The 26,124-nt window shown below is 46.6% G+C and overlaps 2 protein-coding genes across 6 annotated transcripts; both read right to left on the bottom strand.

The window, feature by feature from the left end:
* Positions 1–1,775: 1,775 nt before the first annotated feature.
* LOC123087707 (cysteine-rich receptor-like protein kinase 25) lies at positions 1,776–19,638 on the bottom strand. 4 transcript variants are annotated; one of them, XM_044509802.1, is made up of 17 exons: positions 19,240–19,635; positions 18,787–19,090; positions 18,621–18,703; positions 17,778–17,882; positions 17,290–17,548; positions 16,962–17,187; positions 16,729–16,870; positions 16,254–16,460; positions 15,903–16,010; positions 15,547–15,811; positions 15,277–15,472; positions 14,801–14,945; positions 13,260–13,444; positions 12,478–12,541; positions 11,808–11,962; positions 11,445–11,700; positions 1,776–1,858 (listed from the first exon to the last, which is right to left on the bottom strand). In XM_044509802.1, exons 3-12 carry the CDS (start codon positions 18,678–18,680, stop codon positions 14,813–14,815), a joined length of 1,701 nt encoding a protein of 566 aa, XP_044365737.1. In that variant the 5' UTR covers positions 18,681–18,703; positions 18,787–19,090; positions 19,240–19,635; the 3' UTR covers positions 1,776–1,858; positions 11,445–11,700; positions 11,808–11,962; positions 12,478–12,541; positions 13,260–13,444; positions 14,801–14,812. The 4 variants fall into 4 exon arrangements, with proteins under 4 accessions (XP_044365737.1, XP_044365738.1, XP_044365739.1 ...); XM_044509804.1 differs by lacking the exon at positions 1,776–1,858 and having other exon boundaries at positions 11,262–11,700; positions 15,547–15,822; positions 19,240–19,638; XM_044509801.1 differs by lacking the exon at positions 1,776–1,858 and having other exon boundaries at positions 11,265–11,700.
* A 1,320-nt stretch (positions 19,639–20,958) lies between these two features.
* LOC123087706 (uncharacterized) lies at positions 20,959–24,089 on the bottom strand. 2 transcript variants are annotated; one of them, XM_044509800.1, is made up of 4 exons: positions 23,698–24,089; positions 22,285–23,181; positions 21,927–22,076; positions 20,959–21,674 (listed from the first exon to the last, which is right to left on the bottom strand). In XM_044509800.1, the coding sequence occupies exons 1-4, from the start codon at positions 23,725–23,727 to the stop codon at positions 21,516–21,518; spliced, it is 1,236 nt and encodes a 411-aa protein (XP_044365735.1). In that variant the 5' UTR covers positions 23,728–24,089; the 3' UTR covers positions 20,959–21,515. The 2 variants fall into 2 exon arrangements, with proteins under 2 accessions (XP_044365735.1, XP_044365734.1); XM_044509799.1 differs by having other exon boundaries at positions 20,959–21,633.
* Between the last annotated feature and the right edge of the window lie 2,035 nt (positions 24,090–26,124).

Raw genomic sequence — 26,124 nt, 5'->3', positions numbered from 1 at the left:
TCTGGCTCTACGCAGCGCTGGTAGACACCAGTGATGCTGCGCCTGACAGCTCTCTATTGACTATCACTAGTGCAGAACCGGGCAATAGCACCGGTTCGTAAGGCCCTTTAGTGCCGGTTCCATAACCGGCACTAAAGTGTGGCCACTAAAGGCCCCCCCTTTAGTACCGGTTCAGCACGAACTGGTGCTAAAGGGCAACCACGTGGCACAAGCCAACTCCGGGGGCCGGGAGCCCTTTAGTACTGGTTGGTAACACCAACCGGTACTAAATGTTTGTGGGTTTTTGTTTTATTTTGTATTTTTCAATTAAATTTGTGTTATCAATTTAATTTAGGATTGTTTTACGTTATAATGAGTTGTAGTCGTCATCATCATCATCGCATATTAATAAATAAATAAACTCTAGCTAGCTAAAAATCATCGTAGTCGTCTAATTACCAATATTTAATCATCATAGTCATTACCCCTAGCTATCTAATCATCACCAACACTGGCTAGCTTAAAGAGGAAACATTCACTTTGTAACAGAAGCAAAGATATCATCGAGTTCAACATAATCATCACCAACATCGAAGTTCAGGACACGGACATGAGACACTAATTAAGAGCATGAACTAGTGCTGCTCCCTCTCAGGTAGAATAGCATAGAACATGTATAGCTCTCCTGATTCATCATACTGGAGCATGCAGATGAATCTGTCTCCTAATCTTGGGTTGCGCTTCTTCTTGCCGCCCCCTAGTACTTCTCTGCGATCGTTAACAATTTTGCTCCAATCTTTCACTATTAAGCATTCTTCGCTTTCAGAAATCCTGAATGCACTCATGTGCAATGAAGGATATCTTGGCCGTAAGCTAACCATTGACATGTCACCTTTACTCTCGATCCACTAAGGCACAACTGTCATCGGAAGTCCCTGTTGAAGAACATCGTATAGTAATTAATATACTAAGCAATGAAAGTTTAGCTTCAAAAATAATGTATGCAAAAGATGCACTAATTAAGGACAAATAGTTAAAATCTTACCATCTTTCAATTATAGATGTGGCCGTAGTTCAATACGATCATCATTGGTCGCACGTTTTGAGTACTAACATTTCTAAGTTCAGGAAAAAAAAATTGCCTTGACAGTATTAAGATCCTCAAGCCATGAAACATAATGACTTATCTCCTCGCAGTTTAGTTGAGCCCCGGGGCAGTAGTAGGTCCTGTCTACCAAGCGCCGGACATGTTTGCTTGAACCGAAATAAGCTGACAATACAAATTAGTTGTCAACTATTTTTGAATAAACTGTATCAAAGACATAAACATATGCATGCATGGTTGAGAAAAACTCACATAATGGTAGAACTGGAGGCGTTTGCACATCGACCCAGATGTCTATATTACCTTCAATATCATCTTCCGGACGAATATCAAAGGTGACAACCATACCAGGCTCAAATGCATAAGCCTTGCATAGTGCTTGCCAAGTTTTGCATTCAAAATGGGTGTATGTGTCTCCATTATATAATTTGACGTTGAAAGTATACCCATGCTCCGTCTTCAAGTAAACTCTCTTTACCTCCATATCATCTATAGCACTAAAACCTATCTTATCCAAGACAAAAATTCTTGCATGGCAGGGGAAGCGCTAGTAGAATAGTGAAAATTTAAAATTATAAGTTGAAGCAAATGAAGCATAAGTTTTGCATTCAAATAATAATTGACAAAGTGACTTACTGTATCAACTTCGAATGTCTCATCCAGCTTGATGCTGAAGCGCCTACCATCAACAAGGAAATTTCTGTCGCACAGGCCGCGCTGGTCTTCACAGTGTTCGCACATAATGAAATCTTTTTCGTCGTCAGATAACATTTCCTATGTTCATATAGGTGAAATATTAAACACCTATTACTATCTAACATTAATTAATATCTAGCCAAATATATATTCATCTAACATTTCACATTAATATATCTAACTATATTCATCTCTAACAATTGACATTACTATATATTTAACTTTTCTATCTAATTCATTTAACATTCAACATTAATCTAACATTTATATAAACTCAAAATATATAAAAAATTAAATAAACAGAAAAACTCATTAACAAATAATATTTTAATTAGATCATCAAATCTCAGATACCTAAATTTTCTTACTAAAAATAAACTAGTTATATTAATTATTGAACTAGTTCAAATCTCATATACCTAAATAAACTAGTTATATTAATTATTGAACTAGTTCAAATCTCATATACCTAAATAAACTAGTTCGACAATTTTCTTACTAAAAATAAACTAGTTATATTAATTATTGAACTAGTTCAAATCTCATATACCTAAATAAACTAGTTCGATAATTTTCTTATTAAAAATAAACTAGTTATATTAATTATTCAACTAGTTCAAATCTCTAGTTCGACAATTTTCTATCTAGCTAATTCATCTAACATTCGACATTAATCAAACATTCGACCATCTAATTAACTTTTCTAAAAAATAGAAAATAAGTAAAAAAAATGTGTGTGTGTGTGTGTATGTGTGTGTGTGTAGTGTGTACGTATATATGCATGTGTGTGTATGTGTGTATATGTGCGGCCCCGTACGCCGCCGTCCCATACGTACGAGGGGGTCGCCGGCGTACGGGGCGGGGGCGGCGGCGTACGTATGGGCGGGGGCGCCGCCATACGGGCCGGGTGCGACTATGACGGACGGCGGCGCGACGAGTATACGCGAGAGTGAGAGACGTACGGGACCGCGGCGGGACGCCGACGGACGGCGGCGCACGGCGTTCGGGGCGGCAGCGCGAGACGGCGACGACGACGGGCGGCGGCGGGGACAGCGACGACGACGACGGACGACGGGCGGCGAGGATGGGTTCGAGCGGCGCGCGAGAGGTTGGAGACGAAAGAAGTGAGAGATCTAACTGAATTTTCGTAAGTGTTGTATATATAGGAGAGGCTTTTAGTACCGGTTGGAGCCACCAACCGGTACTAAAGGCCAACTTTGGCCAGGCCAAGAGGCGGGAAGAGCAGGCCTTTAGTACCGGTTGGTGGTTCCAACCGGCACTAAAGGGTGGTCTTTAGTACCGGTTGGAGCCACCAACCGGTACTAAAGGCCTCGCGCTGCCACCCCAAAGTTTAGTCCCACCTCGTCGGGCGAAGGGCAGCCGCACTGGTTTATAAACCCAGCCGTGGCTACCTCTTCGAACTCCTCTATATAGCAGGCTTCTGGGCCTAATTAATTAGGGCACGCTGCCCTGTGAGCCTACTGGCCTTTCTGGGCCTGCATTTGCACACCCTAGGTCTGGCAGGCCCACTGGGCAGCGCGCCAACAAATTTTTTATATACTTTTTTCTTTTCTGCATTATTTATTTTCTTCTATTTATTTTTGAGTAGTTTTTTATATAGTTTTTTCTTTTCTGCATTATTTATTTTCTTCTATTTATTTTTGAGTAATTTTTTTGTATAGTTTTTTTATTTTCTGCATTATTTCTTTTCTTCTATTTATTTTCTTCTGGAAATTGAATGCTGCATACTGAACAATTAGGTAAATGACCGAAAAACAACAAATGATGTCAGAACATGTTGGAAATTGATGACATCGCTTTGAATGTTGCATACTGAACACAAAAGAAGTCCAGAGTTCAAATAAGTTTAAATAACATTGAAGTGGACGTGTAACAGATGAGTTCTCATCCGAAACCCTGATACTCCGAAAGAGTATGTCCAGTTTGTACACGAAGTGCATCTAGTTTTTGCCGTGACCCTCTCTACTTTTTCGCGCATGCTATGCGGGTGATATGATGATACCATGCCAAATTTCAACATTTTCAGGATTCATTTTGTAGTGATTTTCAATTTCACGGTCATTTAGCTCTCTAAACAATTAGGTAAATGACTGAAAAACAACAAATGATGTCAGAACATGTTGGAAATTGATGACGTCGCTTTGAATGCTGCATACTAAACACAAAAGAAGTCTGAAGTTCAAAATAAGTTTAAAAAACATTGAAGTGGCCATGTAACAGATGAGTTCCGAAACCCTGATACTCTAAAAGAGTTTGTCCAGTTTGTACACGAAGTGCGTCCAGTTTTTGCCGTGACCCTCTCTACTCTTTCGCGCATGCTATGCGGGTGATATGATGATACCATGCCAAGTTTTAACATTTTCAAGATTCATTTTGTAGTGATTTTCAATTTCACGGTCATTTAGCTCTCTAAACAATTAGGTAAATGACCGAAAAACAACAAATGATGTCAGAACATGTTAGAAATTGATGACGTCGCTTTGAATGCTGCATACTAAACACAAAAGAAGTCCGGAGTTCAAATAAGTTTAAAAAACATTGAAGTGGCCATGTAACAGATGAGTTCTCGTCCGAAACCCTGATACTCTGAAAGAGTTTGTCCAGTTTGTACACGAAGTGCGTCCAATTTTTGCCGTGACCCTCTCTACTCTTTCGCGCATGCTATACGGGTGATATGATGATACCATGCCAAGTTTCAACATTTTCAGGATTCATTTTGTAGTGATTTTCAATTTCACGGTCATTTAGCTCTCTAAACAATTAGGTAAATGACTGAAAAACAACAAATGATGTCAGAACATGTTGGAAATTGATGACGTTGCTTTGAATGCTGCATACTAAACACAAAAGAAGTCTGGAGTTCAAATAAGTTATTAAAAATAAAAAAGAGGTGCAATGCTCGTTAATTTGCTTCAAGCCATTCGGAATAGTGTAGACTGCACTGCACATAGCTCAGTGCAATCTATGCTATTCCGCAAGGCTTGAAGCTAATCAACATGTAGGTGAGCATTGCAACTCTTCGTCATTGTCTGTGCACTCACGGCTTATAAACCGCTCATACTTCCTCTCTCTTGGCGAGGTGGGACTAAAATCAGCTTACAAAGAAACTCTAGTACCGGTTCATGGCATGAACCGGTACTAAAGGTCTTCGTGGGGGCCCCAGGCTGACCATAGCCTGACACAGCCTCATTAGTACCGGTTCGTGGCATGAACCGGTACTAAAGGTTACCCACGAACCGGTACTAATGATGCCCGCCCGCCTAGCCGTTGGAACCGGCACTAATGGTCACATTAGTGCCGGCTCAAATTCAAACCGGCACTAATGTGCTTCACATTTGACCCTTTTTCTACTAGTGTATTGTGTAGGCTGCCGCTCGGCGTTGTACTTGCCGTGCTGAGGTCTCATCAGTCGGCAGCTCTTTGCTCACCAGGAATTTGAGGATGGGCTGGGCCCATGAGGGTGCTGCTATTTCTTCGACTACCAGAACTGCAACTTGGACGAGGGCGTATTTGAGCTTGTCGCCTTTAGGGATAGTGAGGACGACGCCGGCTCCCAAGCCGGTGCGCATCTTGGATCCGTCGAAATGCATCCGCCAATGGGTGGAGTCGGGCGCTGGAGGTAGGTACTGGGTCTCGGCCCAGTCGACGAGAAAGTCGGCCAGTGCTTGTGACTTGATGGCGGTGCGGGGCTGGTAGTGGATGGTGTAGGAAGCCAGCTCTATGGCCCACTTGGCCACTCGGCCAGAAGCACCTCGGCTTCCGATGATCTCGGCAAGTGGGGCCGTGCAGACCATAGTGATTGGATGCTCTTGAAAGTAAGGCTTCAATTTCTTGGCGGTAAAGTGCACGCCATAGCACATCTTCTGGTAGTGAGGGTAGTTCTGCTTGGAGGCTGACAGTACTTCGCTTAGGTAATATACCGGTCTCTGGACAGGTAGTGCCTTGCCTTCCTCCTTGCGTTCCACTACAATGACCGTGCTGACTACCCGGCTGGTGGCGGCGATGTATAGGAGCATAGGTTCCTTAGGAGTCGGAGCCGCCAGAACGGGTGGAGTAGTCAGCATCTTCTTCAGCTGGAGAAAAGCTTCGTCCGCCTTGTGGTTCCACTTGAAAAAGGTGGTCTTCTTCATGAGTTGGTATAAGGGGAGAGCTTTCTCGCCTAGCCGACTGATGAATCGGCTGATGGATGCCAGGCAACCGGTGAACTTTTGCACGTCCAGCAGTCGGCTGGGTACCTCCATCCTCTCAATGGCCTTGATCTTTACAGGGTTGTATTCTATGCCGCGTTCAGAGACCAGGAAGCCAAGGAGCTGGCCGGCTGGTACTCCGAAGACGCACTTCTCGGGGTTGAGCTTGATCTGGAATCGACGCAGGTTCTCAAAATTCTCCTTGAGGTCTTCCAGCAGTGTTCCACGCTTTTCCGTCTTCACCACCACATCGTCCACGTAGACGTGGGCGTTTCTCCCGAGTTGCTTGAGGAGGCACTTTTGCATGCAACGCTAAAAGGTGGCGCCGGCATTCCTCAAGCCGAATGTCATGGTGAGGTAGCAGAAGGCTTCAAATGGCGTGATGAAGGCGGTCTTCAGTCTGTCAGCCGGGTTCAGCTTGATCTGGTGATATCCTGAGTATGCATCCAAAAAGCTCAACAGCTCGCATCTGGCGGTGGAGTCTATCACTTGATCAATTCTTGGTAGAGCAAACAGGTCCTTGGGGCAGGCCTTGTTGAGACTCGTGTAGTCAATACACATTCGCCACTACTTGTTCTTCTTCAGTACCAGGACCGGATTGGCTAGCCACTCTGGAAAGAATACTTCCATAATGAAGCCGGCTGCTAGGAGTCGGGCTATCTCTTCTCCGACGACTCTTCTCTTCTCTTCTGATAGGCGGCGCAGGGGCTGCCTGACCGGCTTTGCATCAGATCGGACATGTAACTTGTGCTCGGCGAATTTCGTCGGTACACCTGGCATGACTTTGGGGGACCATGCGAAGATGTCCCGATTCTCACGGAGGAAATCGACGAGCTCGCCTTCCTATTTGCTGTCGAGGTTTGCGCCTACGACTGCGTACCTCTCTGGGTGCTCCGGATCCAAGGGTATCTTCTTTGTCTCCTTGGCCGGCTTGAACGAACCCTCAGCCTCCGACTCCTTTGGGTTGGGCGACACCTCTGGCTGCTTGCCGGCCATCGCCACAACCTGCTCAAGGAGCCGCTTCTCGGCTGCGATCACCAAGGACTCGGCTAGCCGACTGCTCTCAGCTGCACAGGCAGACGACTTCCGGTAGTCGCCGGCTATAGTCAAAATTCCCCTGGAACTGGGCATCTTCATTTTGAGGTAGGCGTAGTGGGGGACCGCCATGAACGTAGGCGTAGTGCATGGTATGGGCTCTCAAGGTCCACCACCTCAAACCAAACTGACTCTCGGCGGAAGTGATCTTTGTCTCCAAAGAGGACGTCCATCAGGATCTTGCCGATTGGTGAGCAGGAAAGCCCAGGAACAATGCCGTGAAACACAGTCCGGCTGTTCTGAAGCTGTCTTTGCTTGATTCCTAATTTCTCCATGGTGTCCTTGTACAGGATATTGATGCTGCTGCCTCCGTCTATCAGAACTCGCGAGAAACGAGCGGCTCGTCTATCCATGGCAAAGGTGGCATCCAAGACCAAGGCATAGGAGCCCGGACTCGGCATCACCTCCGGGTGATCAGCCCTACTCCAGCTGATAAGCTTCTCGGACCAGTGCATGAACTCTGGTGTCTCTGATGCTACTGCATTCACCTCTTGTCGCTGCAGCCGCCTGCTGCGTTGATCGTCAGCCATACTGGTAAACACCACGTAGGCTCCGTGCTCTTTGGGGTATTCGTCTTGTATCGCGCCGACTGGCCTGACAGTCGGCTGCTGGGGCGGAGGCGGCGGCGGCTGCCCAGCAGGCGGGGGAGGTAGGAGGTCGTCTCCTTTGGCGATCCTTGTGAGCCAGTGGCACTTCCGGGTGGTGTGATTCGACAGCTTCGCGCCGCTATGGAACTTGCAAGGACCATCCAGGGTTTGCTCGTATGAGAAGGCCGGCAACCAGTTGGGCTTGCCACCTTTCTGTCGCTTGGGTGAAGGTTGCCCATCCGGCTGCTGGGCTTCGACTGTTGCAACCTGCCGGCTGCTAGAAGCCGGCTGCGGGGCCTTGCGCTTGTGGTCGCTCTGCTGTTGCCGCCGACTGGCATCTCCCGCCGGAGTTCTTGGAGCTTGAGGGGCCATTTTGCCAGTTGCGCTAACTTGAATCTCCGCCTTCATGGAGGAGTCGGCCGTGCCGTACTTGTCTGCTATGATCAGCAGCTCGTCGAGGGTTTCTGGCTCGTCGCAGAGGAGCTTGTGCTTGAGGAGGGTGCCTTCTCTGCACCCGACGGTGAAGTACTCGATAGCCTGCACCTCGTGCACGCCCTCGCAGGAGTTCCGAAGCTCGGCCCAACGCGTGAGGTAGTCGCGAGTTGACTCGTCGAGACATTGCATGCACAAGGAGAGCTGACGAGGCTTGGAAGGAAGCTTGTATGTGCTGGTGAAGTTGCGGACGAATGCTTCGGTGAAGTCGACCCAGCTGTTGATGCTGCGGGGCTTCAGGCTGTTCAGCCATGTCCGGGCCGTGCCCTGGAGCATGAGCGGAACGTATTTTACGACGACACGCTTGTTGCCGTTCGCTATGCTGACAGCCGTGGAGTAGTCGACTAGCCAGTCTTCCGGCTTCACGGAGCCGGTGTACTTGGGCGTGTCTCTTGGGAGCGTGAACCCTTTGGGAAAGGGCTCGTCTCGAATGCGGGGCCCAAACAAGGCGGACCCAACTCGTCTTCTTCTTCCAGCGCCAGGGATCGGTGAAGCCGGTCGATCCGGTGGCGGGCGTCGTTTTCTCCGACTCCCTCTTGGCGGCCAAGGCGGTCGCCAAGAGTCGGATGATCAACAGGCGGCGGGGAGACTCGCCTTTCCCTGCGAGGAGGAGGCGAACAGTCGTCCCGCCGTTCTACTGCTCTCGGGCGGCCGTCTCGGTCGCGCTCTATGGTAATGCGAGTCCGACTGTGGCTGACAGTTGGATCCTTGTCTCTTCTTCCTCGGGCACCGCCAGTCGGCGTCCGAGACGTCGCGCCTTGATCTCGGCGAAGGTCGTCGTTTTGCCGCTGCGGCGCCTCCGTGCCACAGCCGGCCTCGTTCTGCGCGGCAGCCACGTCGAGGAGCCGCTGGACTCGCTCCATCATCAGGCGGCGCTCTTCGCCCTCGAAATTGTCCAGCTCGTCTGCCGCCGCCTGGGCGGCTCGAATGTTCTCCGCAGGCGTGGCGTACACAGGGCGACTTGCCCCGAACAGGTTGGCGATGGCTATGCCGCGCTGTTGGACCGCGCCGAGGCGGCTGGGCCCAACTGGGGCTGGCGAGCCGCCAACAGCGCGATCCATCTCCCGCTGGTAGGCTTCTGACAAGCGTCTCATGCTAGCCAGCTTCTCCACGCCTTCGACGAGCTGAAGGCGGCGCGCCTCCAACGTCTCCGCGTCAGCGTCTTCCGGAATGGGCGCAGACAGGTCTTGTAGCGCCGCGCCAAGTGGGTCATGCGTTCCTCCACCGGGAGGCTCGTCATGACTAATGACGAGCACCTCGGTGACGGTGCTTCCGCCGCTCTCCGCACGAGGGAGAGGCTCGTCGTAGACCACCACATTAGTGGGGAACGCGTCGAGCGACGCGGTGTCGGAGTCAACCAGCATTGGGTCGGTGGAACCTACAGACTCCAAGTCCACGGCAGGCTCGCCGGCGACGTGGAGTTGATCGAGGAGGCCCGCGAGGAGGCTCTCAGAGCCGCCCGTGCCTGCGTCGGATGCAGGTTCGTCGGAGATGCAAACCTCGCCGACAAGTTCGGCGAGGCGGCTAGCTGCGCGGCGATCTCAACGCCGTGCAGCGCGTCGGCGCAAACTCCGTCTGGCGTGCCTGGCTAGCTGCGCTCGCCAGGGAGGAAAATGGTTCCCGTCCAGAATAGGTCTCTGGACGGCGGTGCACCAGGCCCCACGGTGGGCGCCAAATGTCGGGGGTTGGGTGCGACATATGCCAAAGGATGGCTTATCATGGTGGGGGCGAGTAGAACATCTCCGGTGCCTGGAAACGGGATGAGGCGTAGACATGCACGCCGGCGAATCTTACCCAGCTTCAGGGCTCTCCAGGGAGATAATACCCCTACTGCTGCTCTACGGGGTCTCCGCATGATCACTATGGCAAAGTATTTACACGATTGCTCCTTGAGCTATTTCCTGGAGGTAGGAGAGGGCAAGGCTAGCTCTCTCCCTCCTATATGATCTGGTCTAAAGCTAATGGATTCCAACCCTTTGCATGGGTGCCCTGGGGGTTTATATAGGCCTACCCCCCAAGGGTACAATGGTAATTCGGCTGGGCGCGGGCCCAGCCGTCAGTGCCTCCGGCCTCCGTCTTCTCCGCCGACTGCTGGGGCCCGCCGACTGGCCAGGTACGGAGCCAACAGGCCGCGTCCGCCACAGGCGGGTCTTGCCGGCTGCTGATTACCGTAGCCGTGCTTCTAATGACGCGGGCTTGGTCATGGAGTCGTGGCAACAGCCCCGCCGCCTGGCGGGCGATCACTATTGCCACTCTCCGTCACATCTGATTAATGGCGCGTGGGCCCCGAGGGAGGGTCTGGCCGACTCTCAGGGGCCGACTGGTGGCGCACTTGCCGTCTCCTGGGGTCCCACTGGCTGGTAGGACCCGCCGCCCCAGGGTCGTACAGACAAGCCGTCGTGGGCGCAGGATTCGGTTCTTCAGCGCTGATGTCAGGGCCGACATGGCAACAGTGCCACACCGCACGGAGATCTCCCCGGGTACGACATGCTGTGGCCATGCCTACCCTTGATAAGGGGCGGGAGCGGGCTTTACTGTAGCCACTCCCCGGTCCTGTCCCTCCCGATGAGGATATGGGGTTTGTTGGAGTCGTGGTCCGACTCCCCAAGGTCGGCTTCTTGGGAAGTCGGCAGTCAGGAGTCGGCTTATCCTGAAGTCGTTCCTGGGACTCGGCCGCGAGTGGCTAGTCGGTTGCCTTGCCGCCGACTTCTCTAAAGGTGGCACCGTGTCCTGGGATCTTGAGGGGCGTAGCCTACCCCGATGTCTTGAAAGGTTCTGGGGCTCGGGTTAGCCTACCCGTGGCCCATTACTCCGACAGTGGTTTTTGCAAAAAAAATTACGCTAGACGTGATGTTGTCTACAGCGAATCTGTATCCTAGTGTTTTCCACAAACCTAGCCCTCGAAGTGGTGATTTTATGTAATTTACTCCATCCGGCAGAAACCACTTAGTTTCACTGGATATTTTCTCGATTGCAATTGTAAGGCTCCTGAATTAGTTTTGGGATTAATATAACGCGACCTTGAATATCTAGCCATGCAATCAAATTCAATTTCGATCAACCCCTAAACCAATGGTGGCGCTATGTGTAAGCTGTGAGTTCAGCTGACCCCACAGCTTTTTACAAACCCACTTCAGTTTATAGACTTTTACACATTAGTCCTTGGGTTGTAAGGCAAATGACCCCATAGATATTTGGTGCTCACATTAACTTCCAAAATTTAAGGCCAATGATTATTTTTCAGTCAGTAAAAATGAGGATATGATGTTGCAAGTATTATACCTTTAATATAATTCTGAAGGTCTCCATTAGGAACATACTCAAAGCAGAGTAACCTTTGTGTTTCCTGTGCTATCACATGTGTTCCATTCACTTCCATCAGTTCACCGTGTGCAAGTGCACAATAGCCTAGAAGTCTGACTACATTACTATGATGTGCCTTTTTCAAACATACAATCTCGTCCACGAATGCATTATTAGATAAATCCTGCAATATAGAGAGCTTCTTCACCGCAACTTTTCCTTTTGGAAGAATTCCCTGTTTTCACTCACCGTACATGTTAGCATTGACATGAACATTTCACTTCAATGGGGTAACATATGAAAAATTGTGATTTGAGAGATGATCAGAAACAAAGTATATACCAGGTAAACAGCTCCAAACCCACCACGCTCGATCATTCGAGAAAAATTTCTTGTAACTGATTTTAAAAGTGCATATGATAGCTTTGTTGGCTCTGCACTTGCATCACTTAACATGCTCTCCAGGGCCTTCAGTTCATTTGCTTGATCACGCATTTCTGCCATAGAAAACCCTCCTTAATAATAAGTACCATGGTAATAGTATCTCTCCTCATGAACTTCTAAATCATGTTATTTCGCCACTAAAAGAAGAAATTTCTATTATCAACCTAAAATGAAAATGTTACAACACCTAATGGATTCCATACCAATATATGGTCCCAAGTGCGCATCTGTTTATTTACTTTACCCTTTTCTACCATTCGTGTTTGCAGAGCTAATTACAGTGACCATAACAATTCAGTGCATATTCTAAAAGCATGGATTTTTACCATTTCTAAAAACAGAAGTTTTAGATGAACTGCACTAATTCATGCGAGCTTTTGCACATTGTTGTACATAGGTACACTACACCAGAAAAGGTTTTGTGGATCATGGAGAAGTAAATGATAATAATGTTCCCTAGTGACTTAATTATCCTTTCCTTTTGCTGAACTAGTATTTTCCTTCCTGTGAAAGTGTAATCCATAACTACTAGCGTACAATAGATAATTTTTTTCCGAATAACACTAACCTGAAGAAGACCATGCTGTGATGCTGCTCTCAGAAGACAGGATGAATTCTCCGTAGTGGTAATACTATCAAGCATACAAGGGTCATTATGTATATATACCAATTTTTTCAACGAGGAAAAACGATACGAAATTGCGATAACAAAAGGTGTGGACTAGAAACCCTTATATCCTTATGGTACAATGTTTACAATAATCTGGCACTTTGGCACTTACTAAACCTGCCATAAGGCCACAATGGTCATGATGCACATTAGCACTTCTGGTTTCCTACTATCAGTTATTTGATTAAGTGGTCTCAATGTCCAGACACATACAAGTACTTTGTGCAATACAATATTATTAGGAATGATACATGTAGTGCTTTTCATCCATATTGCAATTCCTGTCCAATAGGACTAAAATGGCCATCGAAAAGCATAAGTGGTTGCACTTTCCTATTGCCATTTATCTCATCACACACAGAGTATGTACTCTTTACATACTCTTTTTGTTTGACTATATCTGTGCTGCCAGATGATCACTATACGCTCAAGCAAGCACGATAATATAACCTTAAATACACACTACACTCAATAGGCAATCGGCCAACTAACTAAATAGGAGTACAAAGTAGAAACATTGCACTAAGTATGGTCTTTCTCTCAGTAGACATATATGTTAAAGTAGAGTTGTTTCAAAAGCCAGATACAATGAAACAGAAATAATACACACAGAAAATATTGTGATTGTGTGTACTTTGCATCTTTTTAGGGGAGTTTGTGTATACTTTGCAAAGTCATACCTCTGGCTGGCAGATTCAGTCTCAAGGAAATGCATTATTTGCCCAATTGTAGGCCTTCTTTCGGGTTGGATATCCACACAATTCAGCCCAATGTTGATCCAACACTCCACTTGTTGGATGAAACCCGCTTCAAGTGATGGGTACTTCAATTCGACATTGGAACCTTGCATCCAAGTTTTTACCGCCTGGTAAATTGGATTAGGTGGCTATGGTTATGTCATATACTAAATACACTTATTCATAATTATAACAAATTTCACTCAACGATTGCCCGATTAAGACAAAACTGTCTTTTACTCATATTTCTGATTTATTCCATGGTTTATCCAGTTTAACAAATTTCCCCAACCTAATAGGGAAGCCCCACATGTCAAGCGCATACATCGGCTGAAGCAGACAATCCATAGGTTCCATGTCACAAAATATTAAAATAATACTATCTCCGATCCATAATAAGTGTCGCAGTTTTGAACTAACCCAGTTCAAAACTGCGACACTTATTTTGGATCAGAGGGAGTAATAATTAATATGTTGAATCTTGAAAAAAAATTCTCACTCACTAGTTTACCATAGTTATGTGACAGTTGATACTTGACCTTTGTAAAAAAATAATTTAAATTATGCTTCAAAATGCATATTTTACATTTTTCATGAATTTAAAGAAATTCAATAGCTGCTTTCTAATATTTGTGATGCCATGTGTCATCTGACTCAACTACGACATACTCCTAGATCTTACAACTGGGTTAGCCGAGGAAATATTCTTAGAGGTAAACCCGTACAATATAGCACAAGGGAGGAGGGTTCACACTCTGCAGTACCTAGTGGGTAAAAAGGTAGAACTTACTCATACTCCCTCCATCCGGAATTAGTTGTGCACAATGTGAGCGACAACTAATTCTGGATGGAGGAAGTACTTAACATGTGCACAATGTGAACCATTTTGGCACAAACATAGAAAGAATCTGGGGAGGAAAGAACAATATTAAAGGACAAGTTAGAAGATCAGCGCATAAATTCTGTAGCGAAAGCAGATGTGCCAGGTGTGCTATTCGCTACTGGCGCTACCTGTAAGGAATTAATACAGCCTACAGAATTTGTCTGCCAAAAGCATGGCGACAAGGAGTTGTAAGAAAATATTCTTAAGACTCATCCATGTCGCTATGGTCAAGCCACAAGCGAACGCAATGTATTATTTAATACAAAAGTATGTTTGTATGCAGAAGTCTGACAGGTGGGCACCATCTAAAGAACCAGATAGGGTCTTCAACATTATAAGGTTTCCAGTGGTATACCATACATGGTGGGCCATGCCTTAAGGTCTACTTTAGATTTAAGCACTAGAGATGCCCTTATTCACACTGACATTGCCATAGAACCATATTGAAGGGTGTGAGTACCTTCTTAGAGTTCTATAGAAGAGTTAAGAGAAAAGACACAAATTGAATTTATTTTCTTAATTTCAAAATCAAAGAGCTTCAGTAAAAAAAAAAGCAGCAAAAATTCATATGGAATGAGCAATATTGATAAGATTGTCTTACATTCTCAATATATTACCGGCCTGATGATTCGTCGCAAGGACACCTGTCTCCGGTTGCGATCTCTATTATCAGAACACCCAAACTGTACATATTTGACTTGACTGTAACTTTACCGGTGTCCATGACCTCTGGTGCTATGTACCCTCTGCATAACGACATCTATTACTGAAAGATCATGGAACTACGCTAACGATATGCAAATCATGAAAGATCCAATGGGTCATCGAGAAGAACCATAAGGGGAGTGGTTTCCCCGGTTCAAGAAACCTGGGAGCAGGAGCAGACCGGTGTTCAATATGCTTTCCTGGCTTATCCTTTTTTTTTCCTTTCAAATTTTACTTTAGGCTTGAGTGTCAAGTTAGTAAGCACATAGGGATAAGGTGCTTCCAGTAGAAGGGATAAAAGGACTGAACTCAGTTACCACCCAATCCTGGATTCTAGATCAATAGGCCGCAGTTTTCTGAACCAGTGGTTACCTTGGTGTGACAGCCATTGAAGTGCAGAAATCCGCTAGCTTCGGGACCATGCCATTATCTAGCAAAACATTGGCAGGTTTAAAACCCTCATGGACAAGGGGGGCATCCTGGCATTCCACGTGAAGGTGATGCAATCCCTCACAAATGCCATGTATTATTTTGTGACGAGTTTGCCAATCGAGTTCGCAAGATTTATCTGCACGAAGAAAGTAATAGGTATGAAAGAAGTGGAAAGTAAACAAGAGCTACCTTGAGTTTCCATAACCATACCATTTAATATCATGTCCAGACTTCCATTTGGCAAAAACTCATAACAGAGCAAATTCTCTATAACATCCCACCATATGTACAGTTCTGGATTCTTGTCATCAGGAACTGGTACTTTTGTTGGTTCGTAGCAGTAGCCCGTTAATCGTACTATATTTTTGTGTCTGAGTTTCATAAGATTCACCACTCGCTCAAACTGCTCCTCTAGTTTTCTTAGTCTCTCATCGAATCTCTTCACAGCTATCACTTCCCCATCTTCAAGCTTTCCCTGCTCAACTGCTGTTATTAACACATGGAAATGAATTCTGGAATCTGTACTTTGTAGAAATCCAAAAGGAGGCGATGCTTTGAATCTGCACCTTATAAACAGCACCTAAGCCATCATGACCAAGTTTTTGAGAGAAATTACTCGTGACGTGTTCCATCTCTTGGAATGATATTCTCCTGACTTCATAATCATGAACAGCCTTTTAGATGACACCAAAACATTTCAAGTAAGAAACGGTGGATATGAACTGCTCTTCTAGTTGTTAACAATACTGGTGACTATGTCAAAAAGTAAAACAGGAGAGTGCCTACGCTACATGTGTATGTAAATTATGGACTTCACAGACATCTTTTTCACCATCCGGCATACATCCTATGAGTGCAAGCTTCAAAATACAGTGAGAGGTTTTAAAACCTTCTGAGATCATATAGAATGTTCATACCTGTTCTACCCGCGACGACAGGTAATCTTCCCTAGTTTCTACTTCATATAGTTTACGAACAATATCCTTCATCAGTGGCCTTTCACCTGGGTCTCTGTGCATGCAGGCTACTGCGATTCCGATACAAGTGCTCACTTGCTGGCAATCTGCTTCAAATGAGCGATACCTCCTTATCTCTTGTAGCCTTTTCCTCCAGCTTTTGTGTACCTTCAAAGAGAGAGTACAAGCGTGTATACATAGGTAAATGACACATTATGAAATCTTATGACATTTGAATTTCTAGCACAGGGTCAAGAGCAAAGTTGTCAAGAGAAAACTTGGAGTAGCAACAGTTTTAAGTGACAATTTAGACTTGAGTTCTACGAACAAGTGACAATTTTAAACTTGAGTTCTACAAACCATATATAGAGTAAACTTTTTATTGCCATATGTCTGATAATCTTTAAAATAGAAACAAAAAATAGTTTATTCATACATGCTCAACACATTTAGGACCATCCATGTGATGAATGCTCGAGTCTGTAGTTCCAGCCATTATACTTTTAATTAGAGCGCCCAAGCTAAAGATGTTAGACCGTTCTGACATTTTTCCATAGCAATATATTTCTGGTGCCATACTGCATCATAACACAAACGATACAAAGTGAGAATAAAGACAACCCAAATTAGCTGATTAAAAAATTGCATGTCAAGCAGACATCAACTTACTATCTCAATCTGTAAGTACACCCTCGAGTAACTGTGGCTCCGTCGTTTACTGCCTTGAACATCTCATATAAACCAAACTCTGTGATTTTTGGTATCTTTCCATTGTCTAGCAATATATTACCTGGGTTGAGATTAAAGTGCACAATGCCAGCTTCCTGAAGGTATTGTAAACCCTCATAGATCTCCTTTATTATTTTGAAGCGTATACTCCATCCGAGATGTTGTTCTACAGTCAGGGACTGAAGATGATTATTTCCAGAATGTAAATGTTTAAGGATCATTTTGGTTATATGTTCAACAACATACATGCGTTGGAGCGCTTGCGCACCTGAAAGAAAATTGGCAAGACTTCCGCCGGGTACATACTCGAAGCCGATTAACCTGCGTTTGTATACACCGCGTATTACTCTCCCATCGTACAGATGTGATTCTTCATGTTCTCCGTAGGAATAGCCCAATAGTCTCACAAGATTCTTATGGTTGGTGCTCATAAGTTGTGTACAATGATGTGAGAATTGCTCGTCATCAAACTTTGACATCTGATGGAGCAGCTTCACGGCGATCACTTCCCCGGTTGGAAGATATGCCTGTTCAACAGCTTGGATAAGTTAAATTTATATATGATTCGGCCTGCTTTGTGACCGCAAGGAGTAGAGAAGGATTCATGTTTCTCACCTTGTTACTAAAACTCTACGAAACTATTAATTCTTTTCATGTGGGAAGTGGTGAGAGACAGTGGACCATATTATAGTAAGTAAACGTATTTGACAAGATCAGGAAATGTGCTATGTGTGCCTGTAACTCGTAATGGGATACCTTGTAAACTTTTCCAAATTGGCCCTTGCCAAATTCACCGGTAGCCTGCTTGAAGAAATGATAACCTGGCATCCTGGACTCACCACTTGTCCCTTGCGAGTTGGCCTGTAGGAGCATGGATGAGTATGGTTTTCCTATTTTAGATAGAATTAAGAAGCATTACAAAAGTAGTTAGTTGCGAGCAACTTTTTTTTAGGCAGTTGCGAGCATCTGATAGGTGTATTTCCTTAACGTCTCGAAACTTCATATCAAAATATTGTCTACTTCTAAGTCGGTTGATAAGTTATTATTTCTAAGTTAAGAATCTTGGATGTTGATTCTTTATGAAAAAAAATCAGGTAGTTTCACAAAAAAAAAAAATGTGTATTTCTTAGTTGTGTAAATGTACCCAGGAGTTGCACAAAATCATTATTATTTTCCTTTCTAAATGAAGACTTCATGATGAACAACCTGACCGACTTAGAACTAAATTTCTCAAGTGACCAAAAAATAGAAATCCACAAGAATAAGGTATGTACAGTGAAGACATGGCGAGCAAATACTACATGTAGAACCATGAAACTACTGATAAAGTAGGAAGGATCAGTGGCGGAGACAGGGGGGGACCAGCAGGGGCCCTGGCCCCCCTTGACATTAGGAGTTTGCTACTAATTCACTGATGAACAGTGCATGATTAGCAATTTTTTTATGCTTAAAGTCTATTTTTTCTATGCTTTGGCCCTCCTCAACCTATTTTGACTGCAATCGGCCCCCCTAATTCAAATTTCCTGGCTCCGCCACTGAGTAGGATGATGTTGTATGTATCACAGGGCTATCAGGTTGAAGATGTTAAATAAATCACACCTGAAAGGGGAAGTTTGGTGTTCCGAAACCAGAACACGGCTCCGGTGGCGGCGAGGACATTCTGGACTTGGAGCTGTGGAGAACTGCACACACGGGTGAGGACGGGGTTGCAGAATGCAAATAGTGGCAGGATTACAGATAAAGGTACAAAGATGCATGCGCTTACCTGAGGAGAGTATCAACCAGCAGTGTGCAGACCAAGCAAGCAATCAGAGTGAGCTTGGCCCTTGAGGGGTGGAGGAGTCCACATCTGGATCTTAAAAATCTGAGCCGAATAGTTTGACTCTGCCATTCGTCCCATTAGTAGATTTTTCGTAGAAGTTAGACCAACTTGACTCAGAGGTCGGCTTCGTTTCAGACATGGGCAGTCACAATGTGTGTGACAGGCGGGGCCTATTGCCTATCCACACCACCGCAGAAATTTGGTGAAAAATCCGCAACTTGTCCAATCCAATCCAATAAATAAACACCTGAAACAGCGAAAACAATTTTTTGGTTTAACAGAAGCAACAATGCCATCCGCAATTCTACTTCGTTTCCCGTAGCTTATTAAGGACAGCCAATGGAATTAACAACAGCAGCAGAAGAAAATAGACGAGGGGGGCATCTAGGAAATCACCGATTGCGCAGTCGGTGCTCGCCGCCGCAGCAAGCCGTCGTTTCCCACTCGCGGTGGAAGCGCAGGCCGGCAAGCGTGCCGCCGCCGCTGGCACGGTGGCACCCCGCGCGCCCAGCTCGTACAGAAGCGGCCATCGAATCCCCAGCTGCACAACTACTCTACTCGCTCGTGGGCGGTGTGAGTGAGGAGGCTAACCGCTAGCTGGGCGCGGAGCCGCCTCCGCCACCGGAGGAGGACTAGGACCCGCGTCGCCCCGAGCCCGAGCCCCGACGGTGGACGCCGGCGGCCGGCCGCCCCGACCAACGATCCCCGCCCGCGAGCTGCCGGGCCGCGCTCTCTCGACTTCCCAGCGTTTGTCGTGACAAAGTCAGCCCAGCCCACGAATCCATTCGCCCTCATCTTGCCTTTTTGGGCCAGACTTGTGGTTGTTGGTCCGAGCTCCATTTTTTCCAGTTTGTGCTTTTATAAACTTTATTTATTTATTACACAAACTAAAACTAAACAAACGAAATATCAATATGGATAAGGGGGTCATTGATTTTAAGAAAAGTAGAGCTGTCCATGTTTGCCTGAAAGCCACACAACTTGTTGACACCATGCATATGGAAAAATTGAAATACATTCAATATTTGTGGGGTGTCGTAGTCTTTTGCCTCCTGCATCTATATTTGTGGAAATTGTCGATGCAGACCATGAGACGCCGATGGCCACCATCTGTGAAGCAAATTGCCACCCAAAAGAAAGAAAACACATCGATAAGGGCTCCGAAGAAACATGAAGACCACGAAAGCTGGATGAATCCAGATGGATCCATCTAGAACCTAAACCGATCAAATCTCTAAAGACCCACTCGAGCCACAGCTCCACATGCCCTCCACAAGTGCAAAACACACCAATGGAACGAAGACAGGGCGAAGAGAACTACCCTGGGGCAAAGCTGCCGCTTCGTCGCCCTAAACCAAACACAAAGACTCCCTAAAGAAAAACTAGGGAAAACACCCATGCCACTGTACAACAGGTCTAAGTTTGATGTTGAGCTCGCAGTCGTTCAAAACCATAGACCGAGGCCTTCTTCTCTGATGATCTGGCCAGGCCGGGCCACTAATGAAGACCTCCGTGCTAGATCCCTCTAGCCACCGCAGGCTTCACCAACGCCAATGTCGTGCAACGCTCGAGCACCACCCATCTCCTTCGCCATCCCACAGCCCCCCCCCCCCCCCCCCCGAACTCCCAGCCGCGACCTAGCGGCGTCAAGAGGGGTAGATGAACGGGTTGGGCTAGGGCTTATTCATCGCCTGCTTAGTTGCCTATCTTTGGAAAACGAATCGCTACATACCTATGGCCCAAACATTTTCTTACTTGCCCTGACAACCTTAGGGCTTTGAGCATGCCAAAAAAAAAGAACTTCAAGGCTTTCACACTGCTGCCAATCATAGAAAAGTGTTCGAGTTAACATAGAAAACGTTACAAATGACCCACCCTTACAGACTTACAGTGTAAATAACATAATTATAAGGCATGTAGACAACATGCTTATTCATTGAAAACTATTTGGATAAGTTGCATATTATAGAGAAGATGTGTGCTACTCCCTCCATCCCACAATGGAACACGCTTTCGCAAGGTATGTCCTCCGTCCCACAAAGTAAGACATTTTTGCATAGCTTGCAAAAATGTCTTACTTTGTGGGATGAAGGGAGTAGTTGAGAACCAAGTATATACAACAGTATAGCGCAGGCATCACAAGTTCAGGATTAATGGTTTTCCCAGCATGCAAGCAACCAACCAAAAGAAAGAAAGAATATAGCTTAGCTAGCACCAGAAGTTCAACTTGAACATGAACTTGCATGCATGCTGTGCTTCTCACGAAATGAAACCCAGCCTTAGTTCCTAGCACATACCAATCTCTCACTCTCACTGAATTCATTACACAGGCCCATATCCAACTGTCTGACTGAACACCCAAAACGATACAGGTCATACAGACAACTCAGTCCTTGCAGCTTAAACAACAAAGATGATCCGAAGAAAACAGGATCATTCATGGAAGATCACTCGGGGCAAGGGTTTGCCGTCTGTGATTCGCCTCACCACCATTTCTTGATCAGCCTCACTCTTTGGAAATAAAGACTCTCTTGTGAGGGCGACACAATCCCACACGCACTCTATGTCTCCTTTCAGGACAATCGTCTGCAAGTTGGGGGCTCGCTCCAGCAAGGCCCTTATAAATGTAAACTGCTGTTCCAGCGGCCTGAAGCCAGAGATCTGGAGCTCCTTCAGTAGCCAGTTCTTGGAGCTGTGCGAGTCCATCTCCCACTCAGGATTTTTTCTATCGGCGAATAGCAACTTTCTGTTATAATTTTCGTCCCAACCGCATGTGTCATGGTCCCATACCTAGATTGCATGAGGAAAACATACGAATATAGTTGACTTTCCTGGAATTGAAAAAACAAATCCCTTTTCATTTGCGATAAAACAAGTTGCTCTAAATGTACAGAATAAAGGGATTTGGGGGGGGGGGGGGGGGGGCTAAAAGAAAGGGACCTTTCATTTCAATTTACAAAGATGAAAGGTGAAGATGTGTTCATAAGTTGTGTAGAGTGAGAGAAGCTTACAAAGCATTATTTTAGAAGGGTAATAAGAAACATACTTCAACTGGAATACTAGACTGGAACTGCACAAGTTACCTCAATACATAATATTTCAATGGAGGGTGCCGCCACAAGAAAGGCTGTCGTCCATATAATGTCAAATTCAACAAAGATACCACACACAGACAGCTTCCTTAGCTTGTTGAATGCGGTGCAGAGTTGCTTCATTTCAGGTTGCATCCAAAGCTGACCACAAGATAAAAACAAAATAAGAAGAAACAGTTTAAAAGCATCTATAGAAAACAGTACATGTATGGAGGTTCTTGAATTATTTACAGCTCTATTTGTACTCTATCATGCAAAAACTCATCCATGGTATATCCCGGATAAATATGACCACACAGAAAATACAGAGGCGTGACAAATGTACTGAATACAAAAAAAAAAGTGGTACTTTTTCTCCTTGGAAGTCCAACGTCAGAGTATGTATGCTTGTGGTTCCATGTAGAACCTCACTTAATTTAAATGGTACATGCTTTAGTGTTAACGCAGATGAGAGTTCTAATTCCCCAAGAGATGGGACATAACACAACAGCAAAGGGCTATATTCAGACAACCAATGATACCATGTGAGCTTCTCCAGCTTTGGAAGGCAGACCAACTCAAGCATCTCAAAGCGACAGAAGTGGATTTCTAAAACACTGAGTTTTGAATTTGGTGCATCTATCTTACAGAGAGTGTGACGGCCAGTATCACAGTAAATGAGGAATAGATGCTTCAGTTCCTTGCAGCTGTCAAACAGGACACGATTGATGTCCAGTTCACTGAAGCATACATTGTACAGAGAGAGCTTTGTGAGGCAATGGAGCACACTAGGGTAGGCAGTGAAAAACCCATATATATCCTGCGCTCGCTGAAGCATATACTCTTCATTACGGTCAAGAGCATCTGTCCCGTCATGAATGGTGAGATCCAAATCTTTTAACAAACCACAATCGACTGCGTCACCCACCAGTGGGCCAAGGTCAGACAAGAAAGTATTGATCAAGTAGATCACAAGGTCCAGCCTCGTGGTGGTGGATCCTCTATGAGGCTTAGACAATAAACTCCTGGTTGCTTTGGTTAGAGCCACCATAGCTTCCTGCATGTCATTTGCCTCAATCGGGTCTGAGCGTGGAGCAGGTAGGAAACAGCTGACATCAATGTTGAGCTCAGGCAGCAGCCAGGGCAGCTGCCTCCACCGTGTTGACAGTGAACTTGTTCGTGCGGCCGTGCTTATGTCGACTTTCCGCAGGATAGACAGTAAAACATCATCTGGCAGCACGCTCAACCTATCTTCCTCCTCTGGTTTCTGCATACAGAAATATGGATCAGGTTACTTTGTTGCCGATTAACCAAATTCAGAGACTCGAAATAGTTAACAGATATAAGAACAAACAGTAGTACCAAGCCATATAGTGACAAGAACTACGAATGTGCGTCTACGTGAGACCCAAATTAGCACAAAGTTATCCCAAAGCCCACAAAGGCATGAATTTCCACCTCATATGAGCAACCCCAAAAAATCCAATCTCACTACTCCCAGTCAGTGTCACTCCCATTCCAACACACCAAACCCGCAGGTCCTTACGGTGCTCAATGACATCCTAGTTGGGAGCAAGGTTCGAGGAAATGCGGCCGACAATGCGACACCGGTCAAATACCCCAGATCTGTTCCGATTACAATCACCACTTGTTCATTTCCCTTGGATTCCTAATGCGATGTCAGCACGCTCTTGCCAAGAAAGTACAATCACTTGGTCATCCACCGAATCTACCGGCGGTACAAGAATAAGAACGGCAACACGAAAGGCTATGGGATTCTCACCGTCGCCTTCTCCGCCATGGGGGAATCCATCCCCTCGGTCCCTCACCAAGGCGTGGCGGCTCGACTCCACGGCTGCAGATCCTGATCTTGGCGCAAACTTTCCCGGCCGGAGGGGGCCCCGGCGTCGCTCCTCCAGCGCCCAGCAAAGGCTCAGGAGGCCCCGGCCCCAGAGCACCAGCGGAGATGGCTCCCAGCACCGACGGCGGCCTACAGTAGACGCCACGTACCCCTCCCCTACCCGCCACGGTGGACAGTGGTGATGGCGGCGCAGAGAAGTCCTCCGGCTCCGGCGCGACTGCTCTCTCCCAGCGGCGGTCGATTGGGAGATTTTACGGGAGGAAGAAAAGCTCGATGCCTCGATCCCAAACTGCGAGAGAGAAGACGGGGCTTGTCCTTTCGTGACAATTTCCATTTTACTCACTTCCTTTTTTTTGTCCATTAAAAAAATTTATTCACTTTCTGTTGTTTTGGGATAAGTCACATTTTGTACCATCTAAATATTCTTTTTTTTTCAAGTGCCCTTGCATCATCTAAAATGACTAACAAAATATGAAGTAGAGTATATGCTATGAAAAGTATACTACTCTGTACTGGATTGTATTCGAAAGAGGTTCTTATGATATAATTTTTCAGGCAAGAGGCGACTCGGGCGGCGCCTCTGACACCATCCACCGCTTCTCCTCCCCTCGCCGTCGCCAATGGCTCCACCGGGCGAAGCCTGCATGGATCCGGCGGCGGCGAGGGTCTCTTTTCCCCGACGGCTCGCTGGCGAGGGGGAGCTTGCGGCGGCGGCCGGCAAATGGCTGCGGGCGTGCGGTGACTCGCATCGGCTGCGGGCGGCGAGTGGGGGCGCCGGGGCAGCGGCCTGGTTCCGGGCTCTTGCATGACCTGGGCGTGGACAGCTTGCGTGGATGGCGTGTGTGTGCGCGATGATCCAGATGTGTGCGTGGAGCGCAGGTCGATGGCCGGCGGCTGGCGCTCGTCGGGCACGACTGGTTGTGTTCCCCGGGGCGCGAGGTGTGGTGTGGGTCGAAGGTCTGCTCCTGCCCAACGGCTTCCTTCGAGCAGCTCCGATTTGGATCTCTCTGATCTGGGTGTTGCTCGTTTGCATTGCGGTGCTGGTTTCTGTGGCGGTAGTGGTCGGCGGCTATGGCCAGGGGTGGTGCGTATCTGGGCGCGTTGGATCGTGGGATCCTGCCACACAAAGGAGGCCAGCCTCGGCAGGTGTGATGGTTGGTGGGCGGCGGTCGGTGGTGGTAGAGGTGGTCGACATGTCTCGGGGAGAAATCCTTGCTCCGTTTGCATTGGAGCCGGCGATGGCGGCGCCCGCGGGTGTTGTGCCCTTTCTTGGAAGTGTCGTCATGGAGGTGTGCTCCTCCTCTCCATGGCTTGGGCTTCAGAACGAAACCTCAGATCCGCTAGATCGGGCGATGAAGGCGTCTTCATGTCTCTCTCCTCCTTGGGGGCATCGTCTTGGAGTCGGCTACGACTGGAAGACCGGTGGATGGCGGCATCTTCGCCGCGTGGTTAGCGGAGGCGGGGCGCTGGTTTCTGTTCTGGCAACGATGATGGCGTCGAGTGGAGCTTCGGTCGCGGCATGGACTTTTGTAGTGGGTTCTTCCCGGCATGTCCGAGGTGCTCTTTAGTGGATTGTTGGGTTGCTTTGAAGTCGGAGCTGCGGTGGAGCGGGTCCAGGTGGTGACGATGATAGGCACTCGATGGTCGTTTGCAGAGGGTATGGTTGGCGCAAGTCCTGCATATCTTCCTTGTAATGCTCGTGGTCAAAGTCGAAGTTGTCGGTTGCTTGCGCGTGTGGCTTTCTGGTGGCATGTATCGTCTTGGCTTCTGCGCAGCTGTTTCTGGGTTGGCTTTGATTGTGGAGCTCTATGGTGAAGCTGGAGTCGCTCGTTCAAGACAATCGGTGATGATGATAACGCTTGCGACTCCTTGGCGGATGTCTTTCTTCTTTGCAGCTTTGTGTTCCATGTCTGTGAGCAGGTTGGCTGGTGGTGCCCATATCATGTGGGCTGGGTTGTATCGGTTTTAGCCCGGTTTTCCATCAATTAACCAGGCAATTCTCTTCTTCTTAATCAATGAAATGGCAAATCTTTTGTCTTGTTTCAAAAATAATAATTTTTTAGGCAAAATGTCATATATTTAGGAACAGAGGGAGTACTTTATTAATTAAATCTATGGTTAAAATTTGATGTCAAATAAAAAAAATCCTCACAAATCCATATGGAGGGAGTAGTGTCTATCACATCGAAGGTAGAATCCATGTCAGTAGTAGTGTGTTAATCACCTACTAGCGTGTGGTCTATACCATGTCGGGGTTTTTTAGTAGCAAGCTCATAGTATTAGTCATTGGTTGTGATTAGAGTGTCACATACTCCATTAAAAGAATCCAACACAACGACTGCATTGCAT

The sequence above is a fragment of the Triticum aestivum genome, chromosome 4A (genome assembly GCF_018294505.1).
Source record: "Triticum aestivum cultivar Chinese Spring chromosome 4A, IWGSC CS RefSeq v2.1, whole genome shotgun sequence".
Lineage (NCBI taxonomy): Eukaryota > Viridiplantae > Streptophyta > Magnoliopsida > Poales > Poaceae > Triticum > Triticum aestivum.
Note: the sequence above shows the minus strand (reverse complement) of the source record. Positions and strands in the feature narration are given on the sequence as shown.